The sequence below is a fragment of the Mirounga leonina genome, unplaced genomic scaffold (genome assembly GCF_011800145.1).
Source record: "Mirounga leonina isolate KUSES-001 unplaced genomic scaffold, KU_Mleo_1.0 Mir_173, whole genome shotgun sequence".
Lineage (NCBI taxonomy): Eukaryota > Metazoa > Chordata > Mammalia > Carnivora > Phocidae > Mirounga > Mirounga leonina.
The window spans coordinates 56,303,481-56,322,853 of record NW_023270447.1 but is presented as its reverse complement, the minus strand read 5'-3'; the positions used below and the strand labels follow the sequence as shown (position 1 = coordinate 56,322,853).

The 19,373-nt window shown below is 46.9% G+C and overlaps 1 protein-coding gene across 1 annotated transcript in view; it reads right to left on the bottom strand.

The window, feature by feature from the left end:
- The window catches only part of BEND5 (BEN domain containing 5), a 237,321-nt gene that overhangs the window by 81,587 nt on the left and 136,361 nt on the right, over positions 1-19,373 (bottom strand). Inside the window, exon 6 of the mRNA XM_035018600.1 lies at positions 9,990-10,101. Within this exon, the coding sequence (XP_034874491.1) occupies positions 9,990-10,101 (112 nt within the window). The remainder of the gene's footprint in view (positions 1-9,989; positions 10,102-19,373) is intronic.

Genomic DNA, 19,373 nt, shown 5'->3' with positions numbered 1-19,373 from the left:
ATTACAGGGAAGTTACTCTTTTATCTTTATACTTTACTAGCCTTGAAGTAAAAGCAAGCAATGTGAACCTGGCATGGCTTGCTGAGTGGGAGGGCACCAAGGCTCATTGGCCAGGAGGTCAGGCTGTGTCTGGGCTGATAAGACTTCTCACATCCAGACACCTGGGACCAGCACGGGGCTTGGGAGGTGGGCATTAGAACTTCTGGAGGATGGGGCAATTTCCTGATGAAAGGTTAAATAGTGGAAGCAGTGATTAGTCTGGTCCCTTTCATCAGAATTCAGCTCTCTCCACCACGGTAAATAATGGACTAATTAGGCATCTGGCTTACTTGATTTCCCATGGCTAAGGCCAATTTCTGAAATGCAATATGCTATTTGATGTACCAGCATGAATTCTTCCTGGGCTCCAGAGCCTCCCAACAACAACAGCCAAAAATAACTCTCGGAGAAGTTCCCCACACATTGAACACAAAACACCCTAAATGTGACTTGTACTCTGTTGTAGGCTGGATAGGCTGAGAGCCTAAGGGGGTCACAGGCTGTATGCTAATCCTGACTGGCTCAAACCAGGGGCCTGGAAGGGGAGGAGTTTGCTGGCAGGTGAGAAATGGATAGGATAGGTTAATGGGAAAAGCTCGTGGAGGAAATGACCTGGGGGTATACTGGACTGCTTGGGTAAGCGAAAAGAGGTCAGTCGAGGACTATCCGCAGAGACTCCTTTTTAGCTCATTGTGGCTGGATAATTGGATGACCATGGGATAGGGAAAATGGGGAAGCAAGCTAGGTCTAACTAAGGAATGAGGGTAAGTTGAACAGATAACAGGAGCAGAGAGAGTGTAAAGAGAATTTTAGAATTTGTGGATTTTCGATGGAGATCCTACATGGCTGGATTCTAACACTCTAGAATTTCTAAATTTGTGAGCTTGAGAAAATAAATTCCATATGTGGGAGCTCTCAGTGATCAGCAGGGGCAAAAGATGAAGGAAAGAAGATGAGTCAATGGAAATGCAGAACAGTGAGAGAGAAGGGCGGGGGTTTGAAAGTCAAGGGTGCCATGGATTTCTCTGGGCTGCTTTGGGGCTATCATGCTGGGAAACAATGTGTCAGATGAGGTGGCTAACAAGATTTCCCCAAACACTCTTCAACAGCCTACTAAGTGTGGATTCCTGCCAGGTAATGGAAGTAGAAGCTGGAAAAGACAGAGCTTCTGTCCTTGAGAAGCTCTGTCTAAAGAAGGCAGGAAAACTATCACTAAAACACAGCAGGATGTGTGCTTTCACCAGGCGTGCACTGGCGCTGGGGGATGCCTATAGAAATCCAAACAGCCCCCCTTCTGGAGAGACTGTGTTTTAATCAATGCTTAAGAGGTTCTCATTGAGCTACCAGTGAATGGCTAGCCCTGGCCAGGGAAGCAGGGAGGTGAAGGCAGATCCTTGGCTCTGAAGGGGTTTGCAATTGAACTGAAAAAAAAAAAAAAAGGGAAACCAGAGGACGTCTGAGATTCTACTATGGCACCAAGCCCACAGAATATATTCCTTGCATGTTTATGGAATAAACTATTAGATGAAAGAAGCAAAGTCTGATAATAGAAGAACAAAGCAACAAAATGCTTTGTGGGCCAAAGGCGCAAGGAAATGTGAGCCTGGAGGTTAGGTTCTGAAGATTAAGTAGGATTTGGAGAGTGACTTAGTGTGTCTCTTGACTTGAAATACTTTTCCTCTTCTTTACTCAGCAAATGCCCATCCCTCCTTCAGAACCCTGTTCAGATGTTAATTCTAGGTCTTGGTGAGTGGATTTCCTTTTCCCTGCCTGTCTTTCCTCTCTCTCTCACCCAACACACGTTCACGGAAGACCTGTGCCCTGCACTGGGTGTCAGGGATCAGGAATGACTAAGGTGAAGTCTAAGACCTCAGTGGGATCGCAGTCTGTGGTGGGGTATGGGAGCTTGGGAAAGCGGGGTCAGCGAGGTAGGTGCTGTAATGGCCAAATGCATAAAATATTAGTGGCTCCATTTCTCATATACCTACTACTGAAGGCTATTTACATACATATTATCTTATCCTGAGAGAAATACCATGGGACAGGCATCCCAGTTGCCAGATAGGGAAAATGAGACACAGAGTTTAGTTGACCTGACTCAAATGGAAACTTCTGGAAGCTTTGCTGGCCTCCATGCTGTTGAAACAATATGTATCTAGTTAGTTGATGAGAGGTATCCAGAGTCTTTCAGAATGAAAAGGTGTTAGAGAAACTGAAGGAAACAATCGGCTTGACAGGAATATTACTCTGAAGTAGGAGATCCATCTCTCCACCCGGCTTGCTGCCAGAGTCAAAGTTATAATCTAGAGTTAGAAAAACCATGTCTTTTATCACAGGTGGGAGAAGTTGCCCCTTAGAAAAGTAATGATTTCTCTTAAAATTTCTTAAAGTTTCAAAACCATGTCGAACTGTTGTAGGAAAAGCTGTAAAAATTTCATGAACCAGAAGCACCCTCCATTCTCAGAGCCCGCTGCACAGTATTACATTGACCTCCAGTCTCTACTTCCACACTGAACCTTTCCCCTAGCCTATTCACGGACTTCCTGGGCCATGGTGGTAGGAGTGGAAAAATGTTTGAGGAGACCTAAGTGTGTGATCTATGGCTGTGGTGTGAGTGCATTTAGCCTACCCCCCATGAACCCTCCGGCAGCCGGCTGCCGTCTGCACATTTCCACAGGGCACTCCTCTTCACCCTACCCCAGGCAATAATCCTTCTTCACCTTTATAACCACTTTACGTTCACATACCCTGTGCTAAGCACCTTCCCAGGCGTCACTCCAGGCTGTCCTTCGCTGGCAGCAGCCTGACTTCTGGGCCTTGTCGTGAAAATCCTGCCCATCACGGCCGACAGCCAACTCCAAAATGCCCATCCCTGCAGGGACGCAGACCGTTGGAGCCAAACGGGCCTTGTGGAGTCATCCTTCAATCCCTACCGTGTATAGACTGGGGTGCAGTGGCGGGGGGAATGAAAGACCCAGAGCAGGGAAGAGACTTGCCTAGGAGCGCCAAGCAAAGCAGTGGTTCGTCCACTCCAGTGGGTGGTATGGCTAGTGCTCTCAGTCTCTCTCGGCGTCACAAAGACAAGCTGCCACAGCTTTAGCTGCCCCCCTGCAGGGGACCTTTGGGGTGATACAACTAGAGACATGGGGATGGAACAAACATTTGGGAACCTACAGTCCTGATTCTGAGCTCCCTAGGCCTCAGGGAGACAGTGTGCTAAGGCCCTAGGGGTGTGGTCTTCCCTGGGGTAGGACTGTCTCCTCCTGGGGGGTGACAAGCCCCCTGCCATAGGGGCGGTACTTTCCCGCCCCAATGCCATGGTTGTGGCCTCCTGCTCTCCTGGTTTGGCCCAAGTGTGCATGTGGGTGGGGATGGGGTGCCCTCAACCTTCTCCCCACTGTGCTTGCCAAGGTGGCATTCCCCCTTCCACTGGCAAGGGTTCCAGGCTATCGGGTGTGAACACACAGGTGCCCCTTGGTTTCTAGCGAGGAGCTGCCATCTCAGAGCCTTCCAAGCTGGTGACCCAGTGAGACCTCTGGCCATGCTAAGAGCAGAGCCCCCGGGCCCCTTCCTGCCGTTTTGACCGGGTGGGGAAACAGGCTGGCTGTGTGTTTGTGTATATGTTCTTTGTGGATTATGTATAACTCGACACCTGACTATCTGGTGTGCACCATGTCTATGCTCTCATGTATATATGTTCTGTTCTATGTATGTGAATGCAGGCATTTTCTGCATATCTCCACATTGTGCGTGTGTATGTGTGTGTGTTTTCCGTGTAGTGTGAATGAGTGCTGGTTCCATGTGTGTTAGATGACCATATCACCGACTGCTGTTTGTCTTGCAGATGTATTATAACTTATTTGACAGAAAGAGAGCAGCTTCTCTTGAGGACCACAGGAGGCAAGCGAGGGGAAAAAAAAAAAAAACCAACCCAGCCCTGTGTTGCTCTATTTTAAAAACTGCTCCATGTTGTTATGGCAGCTAATTTTCCTTAAATGATTTAAGGAAACAGATCTGTCTATGAGCTGCAGCCAAGTTGTTATAGCAACACAGGCCTTTCTCCTCCAGGAAAAGGGGGGAATCCCCCCCCCCAGAGCATAGAAGCCTCTCACAAAAGCAACCCTTAGGCTCTGAGAGACTGGGGGCAAAGGAAAGGGCAGGAGGGGACCCATTCACCTCCCACCGTCAGTCCCTGGCGATTCTCCTTAGCAACTGCCCTCACGGCTCTCCAGTTCGGATCTCGTCCTTCACCTGGACTACATAAGAAGCCCCTGATGGGCCTCTCTCCTTTGGCTTTGTCTCATCTCCTTTGATCCACTCTCCACGTTGCAGCTTTCCCAAGTTTCTAAAGCATATGTCATTCAGCATAATAGTCTCTCTGGTGCCATGTTCTCTGCTGCATGCTGGATATGCATAGGGCATGTCCTTGAAGGGCACGCCGGGGACATTGGCCTTTATTCCACAAGCAATGGGGAGTCATTGAAAAGTCTTAATCAGGGGATAGAGACCCAGTTGGATTTAAATTTTAGAATGACTCTAGAGTTTCTAAATTGGGGGACTGAGTCCATGGAAATGCTATTCATTGATCTCTGTCTCCTTTGCTCAAACGTTTTTGATGGCTCTCCATTGACGACTCTGATTCTCAAGAATGAGAGAGGGTGTGTGCTGGAATATTCCTAACAAGTGGCATTTTGTTCCATGGCCTTGATTTTTTTTTTTTTTACAGTCATGATACTTAATTCAATTAAAAATCAATTTAAATAGGACCTAAGACTTTGATTTTATTTATTTATTTTTTATTTATTTATATTTATTTGAGAGAGAGAGCACAAGTGGAGGGTGAAAGGGGCAGAGGGAGAGAGAGCAGCAGGCTCCCCGCTGAGCAGGACCCCAGGATCATGACCTAAGCCAAAGGCAGACACTTAACCGACTAAGCCACGCAGATACCCCAAGACTTTGATTTTAATGAGAAGAGAGCATTGGGCCATAGGAAGAAGCCAAATTCCTTGACTCCATGTTCAAACTCACCCATGAGCTTCTTCACATCTGCTTCTCGGGCCGCCCTCTTGTAGCTGCCTGTTGTGAATCCTGCACACCAGCCCCAGCAGCTGAGGCCTCTCACCTCCATTCCACTGCTCAGCTCTCCCTGGATTTCCCTCTCCCCTCTCCCTGTAACCTCCCTCATCCCTAAACCTTAGCCTCCAGATGAACTATTACCCATTTCTAGAGGCTCAGTCCAAAGTCTTTGAGAAAACGTCCTCAGATACACACACACACACACACACACACACGATTAATCTCTCCCAGCCCCATATTTCCAAAGCATTACATTTTCTCTACTACAGCACACCTTCCTGGCTGCCTTGGTTGAAAATTGTTCATAAAGGTCTGGCCTTCCTATTGGACTGTGAGTTCTTCCTAGCCTGAGATCCTGCCCCATTAATCGCTATAATTCTGGAGGTTATGGAGGGTCTTGCAAATGGGTACATTGAGAAATGTGTGCTTCATTCAGTTAACTGAGCATTTTAAAGCAACACCTGCTTTTTTATCTCTGCCAAATACTTCTCTGGGTGTGCCTCTCAGGCAGGCAGATAGGTGCTAGAAGACTTACAGATGGGTGGTCCTAGGAAGCCCATCCATACATGGGCTTAACTTTTTAAGATTGTAACCCGACATAGGTGAGAGAGGAGGTCCCCATGTGCGCTCTTGTGTGTGAGTGACTCTGGTTGTGTGGCTGATGGTGTGATGTGAAGTCACCATCATACTCTATGGCGTGTGTGCCAGGATAAAGCCAAACTCCCATGGGTAGGGCGTGAGCTCTCACCTGAAAGGTGCTGTCATTCTGGGGGCTAATTACCTGGGGAAGAGGTAGAATACTCAGCCCTAAGATCAGAATGGGAAGGAGAAGCCTGGATGTGAAGCAGAGTTGGAACCGGCTTCCCTGGTCTTCACCGTTGGAGGTAATGGAATGTCTAAGAGCAGCTCCTGAACAAAACGTGCTTGGATGGTGGGAAGTCAGGGACCCAGGGATCTGAGGGAGCTCCTGGTGGCCAGAGAGGGCTAAGCTCAGTGGTGGGTAGAATGGCGTGGGCACCGAGGCCAGGAATGGGGCACATCAGTGAAGATGACCAGGAACTCGGGTCAGGGGAACCAGAGTGGGTGATGCCGTCTCAGGTTCTGTCCCTGGGAGTGGAGGACGATCTCAGCAGGCTGCAGGGGAACCCAAGAGAGGGTTTATGTCCACAGACCAGAGCCTGAAGTAAAAGAGGGACCAGCGAGGGTGGCACCAGCATTTGGGACACTCTCAGGGAGAGCGGAGATTGCGGAGAGGTATGTGGTCCGGTTGCTCCTCTTCATCAGGGAAATCTCATTGAAAGCAATTCACAGAGTCTCTGTTTTACTTCATCATTTGCTTAGCCTTTATTCTGAGCACCTGCTCAGAGCCAGGTCCCTGCTGGGCACGGGGGACTCTGAGATGCATCAACCAGACCCTGCCTAGAGACAGTCCATCACAACTGGTAAACACAGGCCACTCTGTCCACAGGGAGCTGTCCCAGGAGTGGGGCATAAAACACTTCATATCTAAGATCCGGTGTAGTCCTCTGGGTAGAACAGTCCCTGGTCAAGATCATCATTCTGTTTCCAAGGCCCGGAGAAGTGGCAAGGTTTAGTGAGCAAAGGTCTAGAAAGCAGCCTTTGAAGTAAATGCCATCATTAACACAGGACAGCAGGCTCCTGTTGCCAGGTGAGAACACAAAAGGGCTCATGCCCCGGACTTACAGTGCAGGTTGGACATATCACTTTTGCTCAACTTCAAAGTCAGCATGTCTAAGCTTGTTCCCAGGCTCACTGCCCCTCCTGAGTTCCCATCTCAGGAAGGGCAACCACATCTATCTACTCCGCTGTCCAGGCCAAACCATGGGCATCATTCAAAACGCCTTCCTGTCCCATGAGCCAGTCACTAAGCTGCCCACAGCTCCCTCCATAATGCCTCTCCAACCCCACAGCAGCAGGCTCTACTGGTCTCCAGCTTCTAGCCTGGCACCCTCCAAATCCACCCCCTTACAGGAACCAGAGGGGTCTTTCTGAAATGCAAACCTGATCCTGTCACTTCCCAGCTTAAACTCCTTCCATGCTCCCCATTCCCATGAGAATGAAGTCCAAATTTCACCCTGTATCATAACCCCCTCTGCCCCTCTGTCTGCCCCCAGTACCGGCCACACTGAATGATTTGGCAGTCTCCCGAGGGTGCCTCCCTCTCAAGGCAGGTGCACAGAGGTCTCCTCTGCCTGGAAAGCCCTCCCTGCCCTGGGAATCTTTCATGCATCCGCTCAGGTATGGCCTCCTGGCCTGGGTCCCTTCTATGGGCTCCCAGAGCCCCTGTGCCTTCCTCCACAAATGCACCTGGGATAACTGCCTGTAAATGCCTGTCTCCACCAGGCTGTGACCTCCTTAGGGGTGGACAGCAGCTCTGATGACTCCCAGCATCCAGCACATAACCCGAAGGAGTTCAGTGAGGAACGACAATGCTCAAGGACATAGTCCCTGTCCACCAGTGAGGGTCTGCTGATTCTCTGCTTGCTGACTCTGTCAAGCAGAAGGCCACTGGGATGGAGGAGTGAGGCTGTGAGCATTTAGAAACGAGGCCAGAGGCTGTCCTGGCAGTTCACATAGCTCTGGCTTGAGTGACTGTGATGAGGTACACAACAGTGGAGGTCAGGAGGCGAAAGCATGTCAGGATATTAGGGCAGATGCCTTTGGGTACTGTAGTGTCTGCAACTGGACCCAATGACTCTTACAGTCAAATGTGACTTTGAATCCAATCCAAATAATGTTTGTTGAGGATCTGCTACACGCCAGGTACTGTGCTAGGTGCTTTCCGATAGCTTTTAAGTAGAGCTACGGTATAATTTATCATCTAAACTGGGACACTTCTAAGAGTGAAAGGGGGCACTATTAATAAATACTCTAGGACAACAGGTATAAATGGGAGCTGCCCCAGGCAAGCCAAAACTTACAACCATCCTACCCACAGGTCACAGTTTGTGTGCTTCCTTGCCCCCCGCCCCCCGTAACTCTACACACAATTTGTAAATCTATATTTATCAGTATTTACTTATTTATTGTCTATTCCCCCACAAATTGCAAGGGTTAGGGTTTTGTTCACTAGTAGAAAAAAATCTCAATGCCTAGTATATAGAAACTACTTGATAAATAGTTGTGGAAAGAAGGAAGGCAAGACTGGAGTAAAAGCCTGGGCAAGGAGATGGGGAGTGGGGAAGAGAGAAGAGATGGAGGGAGCTGAGATCCTTGACTCCCATGGTCAGCTTGACTACCATGTTAGTGCTCCATGTGCTTGGGTCTTAAAGGAGTGGACTTTCAGGAAGAATACAGTTTAGGCAACAAGCTCAGCATCCAAGTGTGTTTACTAAGATCCAACCAGCTGATGAGCAACCTATTTATGGCACAAAAAGTGTCTAAATCTCTCTGTCCCTCAGTCTTGGCTGATCTATGTTCTGTAACGTGGATGAGTGCCCAGTTGTTTGTGAGCGAATCAATGACTTCTCAGTGATGACAGCAATGGCAGGCTGAAGCCTCTTCTCTTCAGCAAACCTAACCCTTCCCTTTGGGTCCTCCTCCATGCCTCACCCCCCAGTTCTCTCCTCAGGGATTCCTCTAAAACACCCCCTTTTTCAGGGACTCCCACTCTATCACTTCTCCTATCCTGTGTCTTTTTTTTTAATCATGCCTCATTGTCCTCTCTATGAATAACTGTTTTCTGTCTATAAACCGTATTAAGTTGGCATAACAGGATTTGCCATGTTAAATCCTATCCAGTTCAACCAATAGTTTAGTGAATATTTATTATCAGCTAGATCAGAAAAAATGTTGGGGCTATGGCAGTCAAGGGGCCATGAAATAACAGTCATCAAAGTTAGAAGAGACTCAGATGTCATCTCACTCCAGTGTCTTCCAAACAATTGAATCTCCTCTATGCACCATTTTGATAGTGTCATTTAGCTTCAAGGTGAATACTTTTAGTAAGGCAAAGTTCATAGCTCCTACATCCACTCCATTTTAGGTAGAGCTAATTGTTAAAAAGTTCTATTTCTCTATAGACCTTACCTCCTCCTTTGGCCTCCACCCAGGAGATGTCTGTCCTGTCCTCTCTGATAGCTCTTTAGGGATAGAATGATAGTGGTCTGCTTCCTTTCTCTAACCTATGAAACCCCCATGTCGTCTCCTGTTTCTTACAAAGTCTTGCCCCTATGAGCAAACTCAGTATGGAAACCCATTGTTCCCCTTCTTTCTGGACTAGCAGGCCCTCTTCTCTGAGAGCAGGTTCACCATGGCCACCACAGCCCTCAAATCCAGCCATGTGGTTCCAGTGTGCTGTTCTGTCCTTACATATCCTTGCCTATGGGGCCAGAGTTGACTTGCCCAGAGGTGGCATATCCCCCAGGCTAGGCCAGTCACAGTCTTTTGGAACTGGAACTAGAAAATGAGAGTGGATCACTCTCCAGGGATGGAGCCAACAGATGTGACACTTGGCACCATGCCTCCTACAGGTGGAGGAGGCCAGTCTACAGTCTTTAGTTATGTGAGATACACTGGTACTCTCGTAATAAATTCTCTATTTTGCTTAAACTAGTTCAAATTTTATTTCTTTTGCTTATAGCCAAAGAACCCTATGAATCTGCTTCACTGTATTTCCTTTATCCCACGAGACCTCCTGAACCCAACTGAACAAGATATTTGTGAGAGGTGGGGGAAGGTATTTGGGTCTATCCAATTTAAAGATAAGACCAGCAGGCCTCATACCCATCCTGGTTTTGACCCTGCACTGCACTCCTAATTTGTAGCTCCTACTGGAATTTCCCAGTACAACACTGCCCTTTCCCAGATTAAGCCATAAAACCAGCAGGTGCTGAAGTGGTTTGGTTACTCACTGGGTCATTGTACATCCGGATGATGAGCTGTTTCACTCCATGCAGGGTAGGGTGGGCCCACGGAGAGGGATCCAGCCAGTGACGGTTCAGGTCAAACCCCATCAGAGAGCACCTAGGTAGTACCCGGAGTCAGAGTCAGTATGAACAGGACAAGCCAAACTTGTCACTTATCAAAATACAGCTAGGAGTAGGAGCAGTCCCTGTCTCACCTACCTAGCATTTATTTTTTGCCAGAAACAGTTCTAAACATTTTATATATATTAATTCACTCAATGCTTTCAACAAAACCCTATGAAGTCACTACTATTACAATTCCTACTTTATATAAGAAGAAGTTGAATCACAGAGAGGTTCAAATATTTCTGTGGAGAAGTCTGACTTCAGTATCCATGCTCTGAGACCACAGACACATGTATATCTCTCATACAGGGCAGTAGAGAGAAGTGCTCAGGCTGAAGTCACTGGTGTCCATATTATTCCTCTCTGTCTCGCACCCACAGCTAATCCATTGTTTCTACCTTCAAGATGTATTCAGAACCCAACACCCTTTTATCAGCTCCACGATATCACCTTGAGCTCAGACCAAGGTTCTGAGTATTGTAACAGTCTCTTACCTGGTCTTATTTCCACCCTGGCATCCTCCCAGCCCACCTTTCATCCCATCTTCTTCCCCACCCCCATTTTCCACATAGCATCCAGGGTGATCCTCTAAAACACAAGTCAGATGATGTCCCTTTTACACTCAAATGGTCCCTGTTAGATGCAGAGTAAAACCCCTTACAAGCTACAAGTCCCCATGTGGTCCTTCCCTGCTAACTTCTCTGACCTCAGCTCCTACCACCATCCCTCTTGCTTCTTCTGTGCCAGATGCTGGACTCCTCATTGTTCCTCCAACACACTAGGTGCATCCTGCCCTCTATCTTTTCCTCCAGTCTGGGAGTCAGGCAGATCAGAGTTCATAACCACTGTCTGATCCCTCTTAATGTAGTAGGCATTTACCCATTTTCTTTGGAGAATGCCCAACATCTAACCCTGTGATTAGAGGGGACAGTGTTGGGGAGAGTTTGCTCCTCCATCATTACAGATGATGAGACTATGGTGGTGCCTTTTCTTCCACCACAGAAGACAGATGGGCCAGATGCTCCCTCTTTGTGATCTGCCAGCCACAGCAACAGGAAACCAGACTCAGGCAACAGTCACTTCCCTCCAGGACTTAAAGTTGGACTAGGTGATATGAGGTTGGGAGTCAGGTGTACAGCCATGCTACCATTGAACAGGGGTAGTTATCCCTGCCAACAGCCAATTTTCACCCTCCATAGCTATTCTGTTAATTTGTTGGTTTTCCAAATGTGGCCCTTCCTATAAATTCCCTTTTTGCTTCAGTGGCTGGAGTTAGTCCTTGTTCCTTTAACAGAAGGCATCAGTAACCATATAGCTCTGTAGGCTAATTTATATTAAACCCTAGTGGCTGGTCACCAAGCAGATGGAACCACTGGTCTGGGTGCTATGCCCACAGAGCTCTTTGAGCTTCTACTGAGCATCTAAAAATTTGGAATGGAACGCTGTTGTTAACAACAGGACTTAATCACAAATGACCGTAACTTTAGAGATGGTTAGCTTACCTCCCTCTCCTCTGCCTTCAATTAAGAATGCCCTAAGCAATCCCTTAGCCAAGTCACTAGCTTGCTCCATGATACTTCTATGACCTGGTACTCACCACCTCCCCAGGCAGCTTATCTCATTCTTGGACAGCTCTGCCAGAAAACTCTTCCTTCTCTTTAGCTGAAATTGTCTTCCCAGTGATTTCCTGCACTAGTCTCATCTTTGCCTCATAGAGTCACTCAGAACCATGAGGCTATGTTGTGAAGACCAGGAGCTTTGGAAGTCACAGTTAGGTTTAAGTTTTGATTGGTGACCTTTTTAAGTTTCTTTGTTAAAAACCCCTTTGGGGGCGCCTGGGTGGCTCAGTCATTAAGCGTCTGCCTTCAGCTCAGGTCATGGTCCTGGGTGCTGGGATCGAGCCCCGCATCAGGCTCGCTGCTCTGCAGGGAGCCTGCTTCTCCCTCTCCCACTCCCCCTGCTTGTGTTCCCTCTCTCTGTGTCTCTGTCAAATAAATAAATAAAATCTTTAAAAAAAAAACGAAACCCTTTGGGCTTCTGTTTTATCATATGTATAATGAGGATAACAACCTTGACTTTCTGGATTATGAACGTGAACTACTAATGGCCCAGCAGAATCCTCAGAACAGAATGAATATTGAATAAATGGCAGCCAGTGATGACAGTGGCAGTGGTGGGGATTGTGGTATTGTTGAAATTGTCTAAATCTAAATATCACCTCCTCCAGGAAGGCTTGCTAACTTACTCTCTGCAAATGTGGGATAGGTGCTTTCCCTCTGCTTCCACGGCATCCACTGCTCCCCCCGCCCCCCACCCTGCCCATCAGAGTGGCTACAGAACAAGATATAGTGATTATTGAGTCTGTCTTCCCCACTGAACCATGAATTCCTCAAGGGTGTGGATTCTGTCTTATTCATGTTTGTATTCTTGTGCTTGACATAGAGTCTGGACTATGGTAGACATTGAGGAATTAGTTGCTGATTGAACATTTCATTCTTTCCCAAGAATTTTCCAATCTCATATGATATAGTTCTTACAACCATCTAGGCACACAGGTGGATTCCATTTTTCAAGTGGGAGCACTGAAGGCCAGAGAAGGTAAGCCATTCTTTCAAGGTCACCTACCTACCTAATACTCCACAGGGCCCAGACTACAATCCAGGTGAATTGGCCCTGGGGCCCTGGTCTTCCCATTTGGCCATTCTGCTTCCAGGAAGTCTCTTTCATTAAAAAAAGTGAGATTCAAAACTTAAGAGAAGGGGCGCCTGGGTGGCTCAGTCGGTTAAGCGACTGCCTTCGGCTCATGTCATGATCCTGGAGTCCTGGGATCGAGTCCCGCATCGGGCTCTCAGCGGGGAGTCTGCTTCTCCCTCTGACCCTCCTCCCTCTTGTGCTCTCTGTCTCTCATTCTCTCTCGCAAATAAATAAATAAAATCTTTAAAAAAAAAAAACAAAAAAACCAAAAAACTTAAGAGAAGGTGTTATAGGCGAAAGATCCTGAAAGGTCAACACCTTGATCCAGCCTATTGATGAAAATGGTGTGGCTGCTGACTCAAAGGCCACTCAATCCTCAAAGAACCCTGGCGTTCTTTAGAAGCTAAAACATTGGTGAGACTCTTCAGTGAGTAGCACCTGTGCTGGGTACTTTTTGAGCTGATTTTTTAGAGGCCACTTCTAATGGTAACAGTCTATCAGTAGGTGGGTATTTACTAAAGAAAAACCTTAGTAAAGATGCAGGAGCCCTGCCTAGCTAGGGACCAGGGGGACAGGCCTCTAATGTCTATATCATCTTGAGATAGTCACTTCCCCTCCCTGGGCTCCATGCTCTTCTTTGTAAAACGAGAGGGTTATACTTCACTCAGGACGGTCTCTCCCAGCTCACTCATTATATGTTGTTGGGTGTTTTTTGTTTTTTTACTTTTTAAGTTTTTATTTTAATTCCAATTAGTTAACATATTAGTGTCAGGTGTACAACATAGTGATTCAACACTTCCATATATCACCCGGTGCTCATCACAACAAGTGCACTCCTTAGTCCCCATCCCCCCACCTGCCTGCCCTCTTGTTCTGTATAAATAAAAGTCTGTTTCTTGGTTTGTCTCTTTTTTTCCCCTTTGCTTGTTTGTTTTGTTTCTTAAATTCTACATATTAAGTGAGGTCATATGGTATTTGTCTTTCTCCAACTGACTTATTTCACTTGGTATTATACTCTCTAACTCCATCCCATGTTGTTGCAAATGGCAAGTTTCATTCTTTTTTATGGCTGAATAATATTCCATTGTATAAATATACACCACATCTTCTTTATCCATCTATCCATCAGTGGACGTGTGAGCTGCTTCCATATCTTGGCTATTGTGAATAATGCTGCTATAAATATCATTATATGATTTTAAAGCATCACTAATTGGGATTTATCCCCAAAGTTAGGGACTTGGAGGAAGCACACATTTCCGATAAAGTTAAAATACCGATATTCTAGGGAAAGGATTGACAGTTGTTGTTGTTTTTTTTTAAAGATTTTATTTATTTATTTGAGAGAGAATGAGATAGAGAGAGAGCATGAGAAGGGGGAGGGTCAGAGGGAGAAGCAGACTCCCTGCCGAGCAGGGAGCCCAATGCAGGACTCGATCCCGGAATTCCAGGATCATGACCTGAGCCGAAGGCAGTCGCTTAACCAACTGAGCCACCCAGGCGTCCCAAGGATTGACAGTTTTAAAAAGAAACACCAAATAGTTAAGGGTTACCAATATCTTAATGTTAACTGCATGCATTTTTCAACATTTGATATTTTCATGGGACCCAATCTTTGCCTCTAGGAGTTCTCAAGTTGTTCTGAACTTTGAAGGGATGGGAATTTGCCAAAGTCAAGGCCTCAGAGAGCAGGCAAGGGTGTGCAAAGTTCAGCGAAGTGAGAATTGTTGGAAGTTACACATATTTTTAACAGGCCACTAGTGTATTATGTTTGTGTCTCTAGCTAGGCTAGAAGCACCAGGAAGGCAGGGCTGATGCATTTTGTTAGTGGTTTCAGGACCCAAATCATCTGCCTAAAAACAGAGAAATAGACAAGGTGATCTCCAGATGCCAGGCTCTCATACTATGATTGCCAGTTTAGAGTCACTGAGTATGAAATCCTGGGTCTCTGCTCTGGATCTCTGTCTCCTTGGTGCTCTTCTATTCTGTAATTTATTTTTGAGATGAAATCTCTGTTTGAGCTCAAAGTCAGGACCCATGTTCTGACATGAATGGAACTCTTTATGGTAATAATGAGACACAATATTTGACATTAGGATCATTCTAGAAAATCCAATTTTATGGAAGTCAAATTTATAGGTAACTACAAAATATATACTTTCATTCTCTTGAATTGGAGATAATCTTGACTATCTTTTGTTTCTTCTTCCAAACTGCGAGCCCAATGGGGGCAGGGATTATGTTTGTGTCACCTTGCGCCACCCCCCCCCAACTTATCTACTACAGACCCAGGTGCAGAGAAGGTTCATTATATCTACTGAATGAATGAGTGAATGAACAAGTGTATGAACAAATACCCTGAATATGTGCAAACAAAGTTTAGGTAATTCCTTGAAGAAGACATTTTTTGAAAAGTATTTAAGTACCTGCTACATGCTAGACATTTTCACAATAGCCAAATAAGATAGGTATTATTAATCCTCATTTTAGGGTGCCTGGGTGGCTCAGTCAGTTAAGTGTCTGTCCTTGGCTCAGGTCATGATCCTAGGGTCCTGGGATTGAGTCCTGCATTGGGCTTCCTGCTCAATGGGGAGTCTGCTTCTCCCTCTGCCACTCTCCCCTGCTCATGATCTCTCTCTGTCTCTCAAATAAATATTTTTAAAAATCCTCATTTTATAAATGAGCAAATAAAATCCAAGAGAGATTTGACTTTAGAACATCACTTGACAACTACTAGGATATAGATCAGGGATTTGAACCAAGATCTTATCAATGCCAGGATGGTGTCCAGTGATTTTTTTTTGAGGCTGTGGCATCTATGAAAGAGACCCTCAGCTACTCCTGTCTGCTCTTCCTTTACTGGTCTCTTCCTCCTCTGCACAATGGCAGAGACACAATGGCTCCAGAGAACATTATTCAAATGGCAAGTAAATAGCTCCATCTTGTGAAGGGCATCATGCCCATCCTTGTTGCAATAATGGCAGTTAGAATGAGAGCAATGATTTTAATTTCCCTCCTTATGATTTCCTTTTCATCTCTTCTAAAGGATAGAGAAGAAGACAGCTTGGTGACTTCAGATCAATCTCATCTGAGCACTGTGGGGCTGTGTGCTTCTGGAAGGGTGGCATTGACAGGCAGAGATGGATGAGGCACACATGCAATTGTCTCTCAAACGCAGCAGTTTTTCAGCATTACCAATGAGCTAGATTGGATTAAGTATATTTGCACCAAAAGCAAAATAAATATTGCTTTATTTAATGCCACTAAAAGTTGGGATTCAATTGCCCTTGGCCTGAGGTACCCTCTAGCTCTATTGATTGGCCAGTGTCAGAATGCCAGACAGTCTGTCATCAATAGCTCCTGCAAAATGCTTAGCAGGTGGGGTGGGCTCTACTATGGTGGAGATGGAGGAGGGCGGGCAGTGTCCTTTGTCCCAAACATAAGGGATAATTACAACACATCTGCTCCACATCACCACTCCCAGAATATTTAAAGCATTTCCCTCACATTCTCTCTTAGACTATCACAACAAGGATGCAATCTGGGCAGTAAAGGCAAAGAGGAGAATGGATAGAACATAGTGGGGCGCCCGGGTGACTCAGTCGGTTGAGCATCTGGCTCTTGGTTTCCCCTCAGGTCATGATTTCATGGGTTTTGAGATTAAGCCCCACTTCGGGCTCCATGCTCAGTGAGTGAGATTCTCACTCTCCCTCTGCCCCTCCCGCTCGTGCTCTCTCTCTCTCTGAAATAAATAAGTGAAATCTTAAAAAAGAAAAAGGACAAGACCATAGGTTCTAAGTCAGAAGGACTTGGGTTTGAGTCCCAGATCTACCACTGAGTAGTTTTGTGACCTTGGACAAATTCATGGGTTTTGTTCAAAGACCTGAAAGCACCAGGAAGGCAGGAACTGAATCTATTTCATTTGCCACTGAGTTTTCCGTTAGGCACACAGCCAGCTCTCCATTAGACTGTATAATTAGAGGCTCAGAAAGCTTAAGTAATTTGTCTGTAGCCCAGCAAGGACAAGTGAGAGAAGCAAGACTTGAACCCACTCTGCTAGCTCTAAAGCCCATGTTCTTAGCCAACACTTTCTCTTAGCAGTCCTGGGAGTCAGGTCAGCATCCAATTGAGAGGACTCATGTGAGGTGAGGGTTGTACGCAACACCCTTAATTTTTAAATGGGGAAACTGAGGGGTGCCTGGGTGGCTCACCTGATTAAGCATCTGACTTTGGCTCAGGTCATGGTCTCAGGGTCCTGGAATCAAGCCCTGCATCAGGCTCCCCTCTATGTGGGGAGTCTGCTTGTCCCTCTGTCCCTTCCCCTGCTCGTTCTCGCTCTCTCTCTCTCTCAGATAAATGAATAAAATCTTAAAAAAAATAAATGAGGGGAGCCTGGGTGGCTCAGTTGGTTAAGCGACTGCTTTCGGCTCAGGTCATGATCCTGGAGTCCCTGGATCGAGTCCCGCATCGGGCTCCCTGCTCGGCAGGGAGCCTGCTTCTCCCTCTGACCCTCCCCCCTCTCATGTGCTCTCTCTCTCTCATTCTCTCTGTCTCAAATAAATAAATAAAATCTTAAAAAAAATAAATAAATAAATGAGGAAACTAGGTCTCAAATGGGGGCTAACATGTAAAGTACCTTCATGCAAATGTGCGCCCCTCCAAGCTAGAAACAGGTGCCCCTTCTGAGTGGGTGACGTACACCTGCTCTGGCTAGCTGTGGGGTTGGGGGCAGTCCCAGCCAGCCTGGCCCCTTGACCAGGAGCATGTACTGCATGTACATGTGAGGAGGCCCTGGACATTCCCAAGGCCCATAGCAGAGCTAAGATGAGGTAGAACTTCCCACCTCCAAGGGTCAGCAAGATCTTGACCCTGGAATGGTGGCCTGGATGGTGGCCTTTCTGGCAAGGTGGTGGGGTTGGGGGAAGGGAGTACTCAGACCATACCTGGAAAAGGGATCATCTTTAACCTTGAAATTCCTGAGTCCTTTCTCCCAGAACTTACGGCTAGTGGACAAGAAGCTTTGTTGGAGTGCCTTTTCCCTTCCCACGGAGAGCACGTGCTCTGGGGTTTCAGTCTCCTTCCATCCTGTCTCCTGCCTGGCAGCAACATCAGGCTTGGTGGGGAGGGCAGAATTTCCACATGGTGACTTAGGACAATCCTGAGAATCACCAGCCGAAAGGACCCAAGATTTCATAAAACCCAATTCCCACGTCTCAAAGACAGGGAAATGGAGGCCAAGACCACATAGCTATGTAAGAGTAGCATTGGAAGTTCATTCCAGGACCAAGATTATTTTCCCTCAATAACAACACTGACAAGGAGTAAAAAGAACCATTTAACAAGGCCCAAGGGGGAACATTTTCTAAAGGAGTGCCCTGGCCCTTGGGTCTAGGAATCATCTATTTCAACTTCTTAAGTGAGAAAGGGCAAAGGAAACACAAAAGAGAAGAAAAGTCCTTTAGGTCCTCACAAGCTCCGGGAGCCAGTGAGACCGCTGCCCACCTTGTCTAAGCCTGAGAAGTCGCTTAGATGGCAGTGTGGACTCTGGAGCCACACTGCCTGGATAAGATCTTGGCCTTGGCCCCATCTTAGCTGTGTGGGCTCTCTGTGCCTCAGCCCTCATCTGGGCAATGTGGATCTCGCTTACCGCAGAGGGTTGTTTCAAGGATTAAATGAGATCAGTCATGGAAAATGTTGGGGAGACACTGCCTAGTTTGAGATCACGGCTACACATATGTTAACTGGTCTTACAGTTTGATCTTGGTAGGACTGTCAGGGTCTTCCACAAACTGGTCCCCACTTATTCCTCCAGCTTCTTCAACCATGTCCCTAACCTGTATACCACGCAAGGCTCACACATGTTACATCCTATGAACTAATTGCAAAAAGGTGTCCCCTCCTGTGGGCTGACGTAATTCCTCCAAGTCCCAAGGCTGATCAGGCCTGGGCTGCATGCCAGCCTCCACCTGCCTTCTTAGCTGGTGCCTTTGTGCAGTGCGTGAACCTACACTGCGGTCTCTAGCTCTGACCATGCACAAGGGCCATGTCAGACCACTTGCCATTCCCCAAGGCTCAGGCGGCAAGGCTGAGGCTAGGCACTAGGGCTCCAGGCAGCTCCCTGGTTTTGACTCCTGGATTTCCTACTATCGCAGGACCTTGGGCAAGTTATTTAACCACTCTGTGCGCATCAAGTTCCTTGTCTGTAATATGAGGATATTACAAGAACCTACATTACAGGTTCATGGGGTTGTTAGGAGGAAGCTGCCAGTTCAATCCCAACAGGGACTCTTAGTGCAGCAGTAAGAGAATGGCTCTTCCTCTCGATCCCCTTGTTTCCTCTTCCCAGAGGGAGGTGGTGAAACTGATCTGATTGGTCCACTTAAGAAAAGGGGCAGAGCCTGTTGGCCCAGCCCCTCCAGGCAAGACTTGCTGAGATCTGTGACCCCACTGGGAGGGTCCATTCTGGCCTCCTCCGTCATGTGCTGTGCCTTCTGAGAGGCAACTCACTTCCTGCTTGGCTTGGGGCTGGTGGCAAAGTTGAACTTTGGGGTGAAGTAGAAGGAGGCCAAT